This window comes from Pelobates fuscus, chromosome 9 (genome assembly GCF_036172605.1).
Source record: "Pelobates fuscus isolate aPelFus1 chromosome 9, aPelFus1.pri, whole genome shotgun sequence".
Classification (NCBI taxonomy): Eukaryota; Metazoa; Chordata; class Amphibia; order Anura; family Pelobatidae; genus Pelobates; species Pelobates fuscus.
In genome coordinates, this window is record NC_086325.1 from 166524899 (window position 1) to 166539606 (window position 14708).

General features: G+C 45.0%; 1 protein-coding gene across 1 annotated transcript; it reads right to left on the minus strand.

Annotated features, from left to right (window-relative positions):
* Positions 1 to 3341: 3341 nt before the first annotated feature.
* On the minus strand, positions 3342 to 14462 carry HDHD3 (haloacid dehalogenase like hydrolase domain containing 3). Its single transcript, XM_063433503.1, is given in 2 exon segments — positions 3342 to 4103; positions 14407 to 14462. A coding segment is annotated over 1 exon segment (741 nt). The 5' UTR covers positions 4083 to 4103; positions 14407 to 14462.
* Positions 14463 to 14708: the final 246 nt, after the last annotated feature.

A 14708-nucleotide genomic window follows, 5' to 3' on the forward strand; every position in this document is an offset into this window, starting at 1 on the left:
GGTCTAGGTCTGGTTTAGAGCGTTGTGAAGTTAAATAGGTCAAAGCTAGCATGTCAGTTAAACGTGCCCACCACGTACACATCTACATACCATGGACTGACATGAATAAATGTTTTAACAGTGGTATGTCTCCATAAATATTCCACCATCACTGTGTGGAACAGGTCTGTTAAGGGTTCTCCTCCAGTTTAAAGAGATGTTTGGTGCAATAGGTTTCAATTATAAAACTTTAGCACCTCACCAAATCTAAACTAGGGTCAGAGACCCGCCCTCCCTCCTGAGAATGTGAACCATTTCTAATGTGATATGAGGAGCTTTAACAATTGGTCTTTAAAGGAACATCATAGGGTACGGAATACAAACATGTATTCCTGACCATCTAGCCTGCTTGGCTAACATTATCAGACATGTTATCCCAATCCAATCACAATACTTTCCCATACAAAAGCATTGGATTGGCAGAGACTGTTAAGGAGGCAGATCAGGGGCAGAGGCAGCACAAGCCAATCAGCATCCCCTCATAGAGATACATTGTATCAATGCATCTCTATGAGGAAAATTCAGTGTCTCCATGCAGAGGGTGGAGACACTGAATGGCAGTCACACTGTGCAGCACTGCACCAGGAAGCACCTCTAGCAGCCATCTGAGGAGTGGCCACTGGAGGTGTCCCTAGGCTGTAATGTAAACACTGCATTTTCTCTGAAAAGACAGTGTTTACTGTAAAAAGCTTAAAGGGAATGGTTATACTCACCAGAACAAATATAATAAGTTCTGGTGACTAGTGTCCCTTTAAGTAAGTCCCCTTTTTTAATTGCCACTTATTCCAGGCAGAAGGGCTGTATAGTGCTTTAAATCCTGAACAAATGGGACATCTGTGCCAGGAAAAGGAAAAAAAAAAAAAAAAGAAAAAAGAGAGAGAGAGAGAGAGAGAGAGAGATATTAGGCAGATGTTTTAATGTTGTGGCTGATCAGTTTATAACAGTAATATATTATGCAGTGTTTTGAAATAGAGATCTAAAAACAACAAATAAATAATAAAAACGTTAAAGTAAACAGGAATGAGTGTGGAACTCATCATCTTAATATCCGTCTCCTGCAACAAAACATTGAAAAGTGTGACTGTGCCCTGATGAAAGTGTTTTCTCTAAGGTAAATAGTCCTGCATGGAAAGGGTTAAAGCATTGATTCCTCCTGAGACCACGACACAGGGGATTTTATACCAGGCCCCTGTAATACTAATATGCTAACCGTACAGGTAACATAGTGGCAGTATATGGCTTGTGTTTGTTAGAATACTAGCACCTTCTATCGTTATATTTTATGTGACCAAAATAAATGATTAGAAATGCCTTCTAATAAAATCCTAAATGATCCTGTGTGTGTTTTTATCAGCAGCCTGGTAGAGTACTGCTAATTTATATTATATATATTTAATACATTGCTAAACACACACACACACACCAGTGTATTAACTATCCACTCACTTCAGATGGAAGGGGTTTTCATATATCTATCTATATAGTGTGTACATGATACAGTGTACAGTGTGTGACAAAGGTTGCTACATTGGAGAAACTGGCATTAAGCTGTATCTCAGAATGAATCTACACAGACACTCAATCAAGAACCACAAGGAAAACGGATATTGCACCCCTGTTGGTCATCACTTCACCCAGACTGGTCACTCCATCCAAAACCTCAGGATTAAAGTTCTTAAAGGCAATTTCAAAGACTTTAATGAACATGAAGTCATTTGAGATGAAAATTATCGCACATTTCAACACCATACATGAAGGACTTAAAGGATCACTATAGGGTCAGAAACACAAACACGTATTCCTGACCCTATAGTATTAAACCCACCATATAGGTGGCTTGCCCCCCCTTAGCCCCTCTATAAAAAGTATAAAATTCACCTTATTTCCCGCGCGGGTCTGCTGGCACTGGCTTTGCCCTCTTTGTGACATCATCGAAATGGCCGTTTTTTTGCCAATCCAATGCTTATCCATAAGGAAAGCATTGGATTGGCTAAAATCTGCACAGGGGCAGGGCCAAATTTTATTTTGGCCAATTAGGACCTCCTCATAGAGATGCATTGAATCAATGCATCTCTATGAGGAAAATTCAGCGTCTCCATGCAGAGCGTGGGGACGGTGAACGGCAGGCCTGCTTACCGTGCAGCACTGCCCCAGGAAGCATCTCCAGTGGCCATCTATGGAGTGACCACTTGCAGGTGTCCCTGAAAAGGCAGTGTTTACATGAAAACACCTGAAAGGAGCTATTATGCTCACCAGAACAACTACATTAAAGGACCACTCTAGTGCCAGGAAAGCATACTCGTTTTCCTGGCACTAGAGTGCCCTGAGGGTGCCCCCACCCTCAGGGACCCCCTCCCGCCCGGCTCTGGAAAGGAGTAAAAACTTACCTTTTTCCAGTGCTGGGCGGGGAGCTCTCCTCCTCCTCTCCGCCTCCGTTCCTCCCCGTCGGCTGAATGCGCACGCGCGGCAAGAGCTGCGCGCGCATTCAGCCGGTCACATAGAAAAGCATTCATAATGCTTTCCTATGGACGCTTGCGTGCTCTCACTGTGATTTTCACAGTGAGAATCACGCAAGCGCCTCTAGCGGCTGTCAGTGAGACAGCCACTAGAGGAAATAGGGGAAGGCTTAACTAATTGATAAACATAGCAGTTTCTCTGAAACTGCTATGTTTATAAAACAATTAGTTAACCCTAGCTGGACCTGGCACCCAGACCACTTCATTAAGCTGAAGTGGTCTGGGTGCCTAGAGTGGTCCTTTAAGCTGTATATTATACATTAAGCGGTAGTTGTTCTGGTGACTATAGGGTCCCTTTAATGCAGATTCTGGCTTTCTCAAACATTACCAAAACTTTATATAAACACACATCTTAATGTCTTATATAGTTCTTTTTCAATATTCCCGCTTCACCTTTATTGGATCAATTTATATACATACATATATGCAGCGATTTACTTGCATACCCTGCTCTGCTGTTTGGGTTTTTTTTCCAACTAGCTTGACTCTCCTCTTTACTTACTTTTTCTAGTACAACCCCAGCGAACACACGGTGGAGCTCTGAAGAATATTTCCACTTACCCTCACTGTATGGGTGAGGTATATTATCCTATAATGAAAAATACTAGGGGGGTGAATACTTTTGCAGGGCACTGTATTTTTGGCTGAGATTAATGGGCATTGCCTACAAGGTTACAGGGTCACATCGGGATTTTGGGTTAATGGTTTTGTTCTCCCCTGTACTTGGTAGAAAATACCAGGATAAAAAAAAAAAAAAAAAAAAAAAAGCCCAGTGCGCATTTATTTTTAAGTATAAATAGTTTATTTCAAGATGTCTTTCAGCCGTGGAATGATCTGCTCCGGGGAGTGCAGTAAATGTTCCCTCGGAATCCCGTGTTTCTCTGGTTGGGTGTCTGTCTCTGGCCGGATCAGAAAGCTGTGTATTCCTGCATCCCGGGCGGCTCTGTAATCATTCATGTAATCGTCCCCTACATGAACTGCTTCATGTGGCTCCACTTTGGCCATGCTCAGGGCCTTGCGGAAGATCCCCAGGTCAGGCTTAGCAATTCCCGCTCTCTCAGAGGTCAGCACAAACTCAAAGTAGGCATCTAGGTCACACTGTTTCATAACATCATCCAACCTTCGGTCGAAGTTAGAGATCACAGCCATCTTCAGTCCCAGGTTCCTACAGCCCTCAAGAGCTTCCTTAGCTCCAGGTAACACTTCCCAGTTGCTGGCGGTGGAAAAATCTTGGTACAGCTTTTCTGCTATTGGGTGAATGGACCTATTATCTTCAACACCGGAGAGACGGAAAGTCTGTGATACCACATCCAACCACCACTGCTGGGAGGTCAGGCCTTGCCTCAATCCATAGTTGGGGAAGAGCCGGGAATGTGTACTGTAAGCCAGCCGGAAAGAAGTCTCTAGCAAGGCTGGGTTAACAGAAAGGCCTCGCTTCTTGGCTTCAGCGTGATATTGCTGTCCGACAGGCAAACGCATACGTAGCAAAGTGTCCTTCGCGTCCCATGTCAAAAACTTTAATTTCATCTCAAGTCAAAATTGTTCGTTCTGAAATAAAAAATATATAGGAGTCAACAGTTAAAGGTTACATTTTTTGGAAGATCATATTTAGACTAAATCACAGTTTTCTAAATAACATTGATTACAGCGTATAAGAAAAATCAAAACAGCAAAGTGAATATAAAGCACTCGGCCATGGCTGCCTAATTACAAGTAACATTAATTAAAAGGTGCTGAGACGCCCCATACGACCAATAGCAAAGTAAATGAATAATCTGAAGCCACATCGTGCCAGCCAGATGTTTACAAGGTGCTTTTTATGATTTGTGGAGAAGACTGTTAAATTATAAAACGCCATAAATGGGACACTCTCGTTAAACGTATCCTGAGCCGTAAGAGTTCTTTCAAGCCATTTACGCTGCCAAACACACACTAACCTACAGGAAATTGATGGCTAAATCTAACCCTCCGGAAGGATGGCTGGGAGTTTTGGGTAGGGTAGTGAGCCAAGATTAGCCAATAGCCACAGACCAATCAGAGATAGTGATTATAGTGTGAATTCTTGGGAATTCAAATTAACTCAGAATTACTTTGACTATTTAGACCAGAACGAGCAAGGTGTAAAGAGATGACTTGGAGAATGTACACTTTATTGAATAACACCAGCTGCTCCGCTGTATAAACATTTCCGATTGCTGTGTATGATGGTGTGTATACAGTCATTTATACAAACTTGCATACTGTATAGGCGTACCGAAAAAAAAAAAACCAAGGTTCGACCCAATATCTGTGATTTAGCTTTACACAATATTTAGCAGCCAAATAGTGCCGAATGTGGTTACCCAATACATCCCTTCCTTGTGCTTTTAATACGTTTTCAGGTATAATTAGAATTACACAGGATTTCCGTGTGAGAACCAGTTTATCCAGTCGCCCAGTTAAGCTGTTGGGTAATGATTGAGTCACAGTTTTAACTGAAACTTGCAACTAGCAAACAGATTATATGCTCAAGTGATTATTATTATTTTTTTTAATAATGGTGACGCACCATCACTTTTTATACCCCTTACATGCCCATAGTAAGTTTCTAATACCAGTCTGTTCTGACATTTCACACGCTCTCTAATTGTCTCCCATACTTGTACAGATATACAGATTTTCTCTTTAAAAAAAAACATTCCATTCCTATGTATTACACATGCAGAACCTTGTATTGGGATCCAGTGCGATCATCGAGATACAATGTGACGTTGGATTTGTATTTGTTAAACAAACAATTACATTAGCCAACATGGAAACATTATTTGTGTTCACAACAAACACAGAGTACGAGTTATAAGTCGCTGATTGATGGACACCCCAAGACAATTTATATTGTGTGTGAAATGAATGGGACTTTACATGAAACGTTTAACTGTTTTAATGAGAGCATCCCTAATATACAGTGTTCTTCCTAACTCCCTCCCCCCCCTGCTCCCAGTATCAGCCTGTGTACCTTATACAGAGAGTATCCCTAATATACAGTGTTCTTCCTAACTCCCTCCCCCCCCTGCTCCCAGTATCAGCCTGTGTACCTTATACAGAGAGTATCCCTAATATACAGTGTTCTTCCTAACTCCCCCTTGCTCCCAGTATCAGCCTGTGTACCTTATACAGAGAGTATCCCTAATATACAGTGTTTTTCCTAACTCCCTCCCCCTGCTCCCAGTATCAGCCTGTGTACCTTATACAGAGAGTATCCCTAATATACAGTGTTCTTCCTAACTCCATCCCCCTGCTCCCAGTATCAGCCTGTGTACCTTATACAGAGAGTATCCCTAATATACAGTGTTCTTCCTAACTCCCTCCCCCTGCTCCCAGTATCAGCCTGTGTACCTTATACAGAGAGTATCCCTAATATACAGTGTTCTTCCTAACTCCCTCCCCCTGCTCCCAGTATCAGCCTGTGTACCTTATACAGAGAGTATCCCTAATATACAGTGTTCTTCCTAACTCCCTCCCCCTGCTCCCAGTATCAGCATGTGTACCTTATACAGAGAGTATCCCTAATATACAGTGTTCTTCCTAACTCCCCTCCCCCTGCTCCCAGTATCAGCCTGTGTACCTTATACAAAGAGTATCCCTAATATACAGTATTCTTCCTAACTCCATCCCCCTGCTCCCAGTATCAGCCTGTGTACCTTATACAGAGAGTATCCCTAATATACAGTGTTCTTCCTAACTCCCCCCCCTGCTCCCAGTATCAGCCTGTGTACCTTATACAGAGAGTATCCCTAATATACAGTGTTCTTCCTAACTCCATCCCCCTGCTCCCAGTATCAGCCTGTGTACCTTATACAGAGAGTATCCCTAATATACAGTGTTCTTCCTAACTCCCTCCCCCTGCTCCCAGTATCAGCCTGTGTACCTTATACAGAGAGTATCCCTAATATACAGTGTTCTTCCTAACTCCCCCCCCTGCTCCCAGTACCAGCCTGTGTACCTTATACAGAGAGTATCCCTAATATACAGTGTTCTTCCTAACTCCATCCCCCTGCTCCCAGTATCAGCCTGTGTACCTTATACAGAGAGTATCCCTAATATACAGTGTTCTTCCTAACTCCCTCCCCCTGCTCCCAGTATCAGCCTGTGTACCTTATACAGAGAGTATCCCTAATATACAGTGTTCTTCCTAACTCCCCCCCCTGCTCCCAGTACCAGCCTGTGTACCTTATACAGAGAGTATCCCTAATATACAGTGTTCTTCCTAACTCCCCTCCCCTGCTCCCAGTATCAGCCTGTGTACCTTATACAGAGAGTATCCCTAATATACAGTGTTCTTCCTAACTCCATCCCCCTGCTCCCAGTATCAGCCTGTGTACCTTATACAGAGAGTATCCCTAATATACAGTGTTCTTACTAACTCCCTCCCCCTGCTCCCAGTATCAGCCTGTGTACCTTATACTGAGAGTATTCCTAATATACAGTGTTCTTCCTAACTCCCCTCCCCTGCTCCCAGTATCAGCCTGTGTACCTTATACAGAGAGTATCCCTAATATACAGTGTTCTTCCTAACTCCCTCCCCCTGCTCCTAGTATCGGCCTGTGTACCTTATACAGAGAGTATCCCTAATATACAGTGTTCTTCCTAACTCCCTCCCCCTGCTCCCAGTATCAGCCTGTGTACCTTATACAGAGAGTATCCCTATTATACAGTGTTCTTCCTAACTCTCTCCCCCTGCTCCCAGTATCAGCCTGTGTACCTTATACAGAGAGTATCCCTAATATACAGTGTTCTTCCTAACTCCCTCCCTGCTCCCAGTATCAGTCTGTGTACCTTATACAGAGAGTATCCCTAATATACAGTGTTCTTCCTAACTCCCCTCCCCCTGCTCCCAGTATCAGCCTGTGTACCTTATACAGAGAGTATCCCTAATATACAGTGTTCTTCCTAACTCCCTCCCCCTGCTCCCAGTATCAGCCTGTGTACCTTATACAGAGAGTATCCCTAATATACAGTGTTCTTCCTAACTCCCTCCTCCCCTCCCAGTATCAGCCTGTGTACCTTATACAGAGAGTATCCCTAATATACAGTGTTCTTCCTAACTCCCCCTGCTCCCAGTATCAGCCTGTGTACCTTATACAGAGAGTATCCCCTAATATACAGTGTTCTTCCTAACTCCCCTCCCCCTCCTCCCAGTATCAGCCTGTGTACCTTATACAGAGAGTATCCCTAATATACAGTGTTCTTCCTAACTCCCCCCCTGCTCCCAGTATCAGCCTGTGTACCTTATACAGAGAGTATCCCTAATATACAGCGTTCTTCCTAACTCCCTCCCCCTGCTCCCAGTATCAGCCTGTGTACCTTATACAGAGAGTATCCCTAATATACAGTGTTCTTCCTAACTCCCCTCCCCCTGCTCCCAGTATCAGCCTGTGTACCTTATACAGAGAGTATCCCTAATATACAGTGTTCTTCCTAACTCCCCCCTGCTCCCAGTATCAGCCTGTGTACCTTATACAGAGAGTATCCCTAATATACAGTGTTCTTCCTAACTCCCTCCCCCTGCTCCCAGTATCAGCCTGTGTACCTTATACAGAGAGTATCCCCAATATACAGTGTTCTTCCTAACTCCCCTCCCCCTGCTCCTAGTATCAGCCTGTGTACCTTATACAGAGAGTATCCCTAATATACAGTGTTCTTCCTAACTCCCCTCCCCCTGCTCCTAGTATCAGCCTGTGTACCTTATACAGAGAGTATCCCTAATATACAGTGTTCTTCCTAACTCCCTCCCCCTGCTCCCAATATCAGCCTGTGTACCTTATACAGAGAGTATCCCTAATATACAGTGTTCTTCCTAACTCCCCTCCCCCTGCTCCCAGTATCAGCCTGTGTACCTTATACAGAGAGCATCCCTAATATACAGTGTTCTTCCTAACTCCCCCCCTGCTCCCAGTATCAGCCTGTGTACCTTATACAGAGATTATCCCTAATATACAGTGTTCTTCCTAACTCCCTCCCCCTGCTCCCAGTATCAGCCTGTGTACCTTATACAGAGAGTATCCCTAATATACAGTGTTCTTCCTAACTCCCTCCCCCTGCTCCCAGTATCAGCCTGTGTACCTTATACAGAGAGTATCCCTAATATACAGTGTTCTTCCTAACTCCCTCCCCCTGCTCCCAGTATCAGCCTGTGTACCTTATACAGAGTTTATCCCTAATATACAGTGTTCTTCCTAACTCCCCTCCCCCTGCTCCCAGTATCAGCCTGTGTACCTTATACAGAGAGCATCCCTAATATACAGTGTTCTACCTAACTCCCCCCCTGCTCCCAGTATCAGCCTGTGTACCTTATACAGAGAGTATCCCTAATATACAGTGTTCTTCCTAACTCCCCTCCCCCTGCTCCTAGTATCAGCCTGTGTACCTTATACAGAGAGTATCCCTAATATACAGTGTTCTTCCTAACTCCCTTCCCCCTGCTCCTAGTATCAGCCTGTGTACCTTATACAGAGAGTATCCCTAATATACAGTGTTCTTCCTAACTCCCCCCTGCTCCCAGTATCAGCCTGTGTACCTTATACAGAGAGTATCCCTAATATACAGTGTTCTTCCTAACTCCCTCCCCCTGCTCCCAGTATCAGCCTGTGTACCTTATACAGAGAGTATCCCTAATATACAGTGTTCTTCCTAACTCCCTCCCCCTGCTCCCAGTATCAGCCTGTGTACCTTATACAGAGAGTATCCCTAATATACAGTGTTCTTCCTAACTCCCTCCCCCTGCTCCCAGTATCAGCCTGTGTACCTTATACAGAGAGTATCCCTAATATACAGTGTTCTTCCTAACTCCCCTCCCCCTGCTCCTAGTATCAGCCTGTGTACCTTATACAGAGAGTATCCCTAATATACAGTGTTCTTCCTAACTCCCTCCCCCTGCTCCCAATATCAGCCTGTGTACCTTATACAGAGAGTATCCCTAATATACAGTGTTCTTCCTAACTCCCCTCCCCCTGCTCCCAGTATCAGCCTGTGTACCTTATACAGAGAGCATCCCTAATATACAGTGTTCTTCCTAACTCCCCCCCTGCTCCCAGTATCAGCCTGTGTACCTTATACAGAGATTATCCCTAATATACAGTGTTCTTCCTAACTCCCTCCCCCTGCTCCCAGTATCAGCCTGTGTACCTTATACAGAGAGTATCCCTAATATACAGTGTTCTTCCTAACTCCCTCCCCCTGCTCCCAGTATCAGCCTGTGTACCTTATACAGAGAGTATCCCTAATATACAGTGTTCTTCCTAACTCCCCTCCCTGCTCCCAGTATCAGCCTGTGTACCTTATACAGAGAGCATCCCTAATATACAGTGTTCTTCCTAACTCCCTCCCCCTGCTCCCAGTATCAGCCTGTGTACCTTATACAGAGAGTATCCCTAATATACAGTGTTCTTCCTAACTCCCTCCCCCTGCTCCCAGTATCAGCCTGTGTACCTTATACAGAGAGTATCCCTAATATACAGTGTTCTTCCTAACTCCCTCCCCCTGCTCCCAGTATCAGCATGTGTACCTTATACAGAGAGTATCCCTAATATACAGTGTTCTTCCTAACTCCCCTCCCCCTGCTCCCAGTATCAGCCTGTGTACCTTATACAAAGAGTATCCCTAATATACAGTATTCTTCCTAACTCCATCCCCCTGCTCCCAGTATCAGCCTGTGTACCTTATACAGAGAGTATCCCTAATATACAGTGTTCTTCCTAACTCCCCCCCCTGCTCCCAGTATCAGCCTGTGTACCTTATACAGAGAGTATCCCTAATATACAGTGTTCTTCCTAACTCCATCCCCCTGCTCCCAGTATCAGCCTGTGTACCTTATACAGAGAGTATCCCTAATATACAGTGTTCTTCCTAACTCCCTCCCCCTGCTCCCAGTATCAGCCTGTGTACCTTATACAGAGAGTATCCCTAATATACAGTGTTCTTCCTAACTCCCCCCCCTGCTCCCAGTACCAGCCTGTGTACCTTATACAGAGAGTATCCCTAATATACAGTGTTCTTCCTAACTCCATCCCCCTGCTCCCAGTATCAGCCTGTGTACCTTATACAGAGAGTATCCCTAATATACAGTGTTCTTCCTAACTCCCTCCCCCTGCTCCCAGTATCAGCCTGTGTACCTTATACAGAGAGTATCCCTAATATACAGTGTTCTTCCTAACTCCCCCCCCTGCTCCCAGTACCAGCCTGTGTACCTTATACAGAGAGTATCCCTAATATACAGTGTTCTTCCTAACTCCCCTCCCCTGCTCCCAGTATCAGCCTGTGTACCTTATACAGAGAGTATCCCTAATATACAGTGTTCTTCCTAACTCCATCCCCCTGCTCCCAGTATCAGCCTGTGTACCTTATACAGAGAGTATCCCTAATATACAGTGTTCTTACTAACTCCCTCCCCCTGCTCCCAGTATCAGCCTGTGTACCTTATACTGAGAGTATTCCTAATATACAGTGTTCTTCCTAACTCCCCTCCCCTGCTCCCAGTATCAGCCTGTGTACCTTATACAGAGAGTATCCCTAATATACAGTGTTCTTCCTAACTCCCTCCCCCTGCTCCTAGTATCGGCCTGTGTACCTTATACAGAGAGTATCCCTAATATACAGTGTTCTTCCTAACTCCCTCCCCCTGCTCCCAGTATCAGCCTGTGTACCTTATACAGAGAGTATCCCTATTATACAGTGTTCTTCCTAACTCTCTCCCCCTGCTCCCAGTATCAGCCTGTGTACCTTATACAGAGAGTATCCCTAATATACAGTGTTCTTCCTAACTCCCTCCCTGCTCCCAGTATCAGTCTGTGTACCTTATACAGAGAGTATCCCTAATATACAGTGTTCTTCCTAACTCCCCTCCCCCTGCTCCCAGTATCAGCCTGTGTACCTTATACAGAGAGTATCCCTAATATACAGTGTTCTTCCTAACTCCCTCCCCCTGCTCCCAGTATCAGCCTGTGTACCTTATACAGAGAGTATCCCTAATATACAGTGTTCTTCCTAACTCCCTCCTCCCCTCCCAGTATCAGCCTGTGTACCTTATACAGAGAGTATCCCTAATATACAGTGTTCTTCCTAACTCCCCCTGCTCCCAGTATCAGCCTGTGTACCTTATACAGAGAGTATCCCCTAATATACAGTGTTCTTCCTAACTCCCCTCCCCCTCCTCCCAGTATCAGCCTGTGTACCTTATACAGAGAGTATCCCTAATATACAGTGTTCTTCCTAACTCCCCCCCTGCTCCCAGTATCAGCCTGTGTACCTTATACAGAGAGTATCCCTAATATACAGCGTTCTTCCTAACTCCCTCCCCCTGCTCCCAGTATCAGCCTGTGTACCTTATACAGAGAGTATCCCTAATATACAGTGTTCTTCCTAACTCCCCTCCCCCTGCTCCCAGTATCAGCCTGTGTACCTTATACAGAGAGTATCCCTAATATACAGTGTTCTTCCTAACTCCCCCCTGCTCCCAGTATCAGCCTGTGTACCTTATACAGAGAGTATCCCTAATATACAGTGTTCTTCCTAACTCCCTCCCCCTGCTCCCAGTATCAGCCTGTGTACCTTATACAGAGAGTATCCCCAATATACAGTGTTCTTCCTAACTCCCCTCCCCCTGCTCCTAGTATCAGCCTGTGTACCTTATACAGAGAGTATCCCTAATATACAGTGTTCTTCCTAACTCCCCTCCCCCTGCTCCTAGTATCAGCCTGTGTACCTTATACAGAGAGTATCCCTAATATACAGTGTTCTTCCTAACTCCCTCCCCCTGCTCCCAATATCAGCCTGTGTACCTTATACAGAGAGTATCCCTAATATACAGTGTTCTTCCTAACTCCCCTCCCCCTGCTCCCAGTATCAGCCTGTGTACCTTATACAGAGAGCATCCCTAATATACAGTGTTCTTCCTAACTCCCCCCCTGCTCCCAGTATCAGCCTGTGTACCTTATACAGAGATTATCCCTAATATACAGTGTTCTTCCTAACTCCCTCCCCCTGCTCCCAGTATCAGCCTGTGTACCTTATACAGAGAGTATCCCTAATATACAGTGTTCTTCCTAACTCCCTCCCCCTGCTCCCAGTATCAGCCTGTGTACCTTATACAGAGAGTATCCCTAATATACAGTGTTCTTCCTAACTCCCTCCCCCTGCTCCCAGTATCAGCCTGTGTACCTTATACAGAGTTTATCCCTAATATACAGTGTTCTTCCTAACTCCCCTCCCCCTGCTCCCAGTATCAGCCTGTGTACCTTATACAGAGAGCATCCCTAATATACAGTGTTCTACCTAACTCCCCCCCTGCTCCCAGTATCAGCCTGTGTACCTTATACAGAGAGTATCCCTAATATACAGTGTTCTTCCTAACTCCCCTCCCCCTGCTCCTAGTATCAGCCTGTGTACCTTATACAGAGAGTATCCCTAATATACAGTGTTCTTCCTAACTCCCTTCCCCCTGCTCCTAGTATCAGCCTGTGTACCTTATACAGAGAGTATCCCTAATATACAGTGTTCTTCCTAACTCCCCCCTGCTCCCAGTATCAGCCTGTGTACCTTATACAGAGAGTATCCCTAATATACAGTGTTCTTCCTAACTCCCTCCCCCTGCTCCCAGTATCAGCCTGTGTACCTTATACAGAGAGTATCCCTAATATACAGTGTTCTTCCTAACTCCCTCCCCCTGCTCCCAGTATCAGCCTGTGTACCTTATACAGAGAGTATCCCTAATATACAGTGTTCTTCCTAACTCCCTCCCCCTGCTCCCAGTATCAGCCTGTGTACCTTATACAGAGAGTATCCCTAATATACAGTGTTCTTCCTAACTCCCCTCCCCCTGCTCCTAGTATCAGCCTGTGTACCTTATACAGAGAGTATCCCTAATATACAGTGTTCTTCCTAACTCCCTCCCCCTGCTCCCAATATCAGCCTGTGTACCTTATACAGAGAGTATCCCTAATATACAGTGTTCTTCCTAACTCCCCTCCCCCTGCTCCCAGTATCAGCCTGTGTACCTTATACAGAGAGCATCCCTAATATACAGTGTTCTTCCTAACTCCCCCCCTGCTCCCAGTATCAGCCTGTGTACCTTATACAGAGATTATCCCTAATATACAGTGTTCTTCCTAACTCCCTCCCCCTGCTCCCAGTATCAGCCTGTGTACCTTATACAGAGAGTATCCCTAATATACAGTGTTCTTCCTAACTCCCTCCCCCTGCTCCCAGTATCAGCCTGTGTACCTTATACAGAGAGTATCCCTAATATACAGTGTTCTTCCTAACTCCCCTCCCTGCTCCCAGTATCAGCCTGTGTACCTTATACAGAGAGTATCCCTAATATACAGTGTTCTTCCTAACTCCCTCCCCCTGCTCCCAGTATCAGCCTGTGTACCTTATACAGAGAGTATCCCTAATATACAGTGTTCTTCCCAGCTCCCTCCCCCCTGCTCCCAGTATCAGCCTGTGTACCTTATACAGAGAGTATCCCTAATATACAGTGTTCTTCCTAACTCCCTCCCCCTGCTCCCAGTATCAGCCTGTGTACCTTATACAGAGAGTATCCCTAATATACAGTGTTCTTCCTAACTCCCTCCCCCTGCTCCCAGTATCAGCCTGTGTACCTTATACAGAGAGTATCCCTAATATACAGTGTTCTTCCTAACTCCCTCCCCCTGCTCCCAGTATCAGCCTGTGTACCTTATACAGAGAGTATCCCTAATATACAGTGTTCTTCCTAACTCCCCTCCCCCTGCTCCCAGTATCAGCCTGTGTACCTTATACAGAGAGTATCCCTAATATACAGTGTGTCCTTCACTAATCCCCTCCCCAAACTTACTTTCAATGATAAGGACAGGGGGGTCCGATGATCAAAACATTCCCCGTGGAAACAAGAGGAAGGCAGAAAGGTTCCGCCTATGGCAGTCAGTCTGACATTTTGCTTGTCCCTTTCTGTATTATCAGTGGAATTTATCCAATTTGTATGAAATCACCTGATAGCAAAGACAAAATGGATTGTGGGCACACCCGAAACATGGTGCTACTGTAGTGACCAATATTAATTCACGTAATGTTGATACCGGAGAAACTGACGGAAGCCAAGCACAGAGAGATGGACACAGGTTTCTTCAGGAAGGAAGA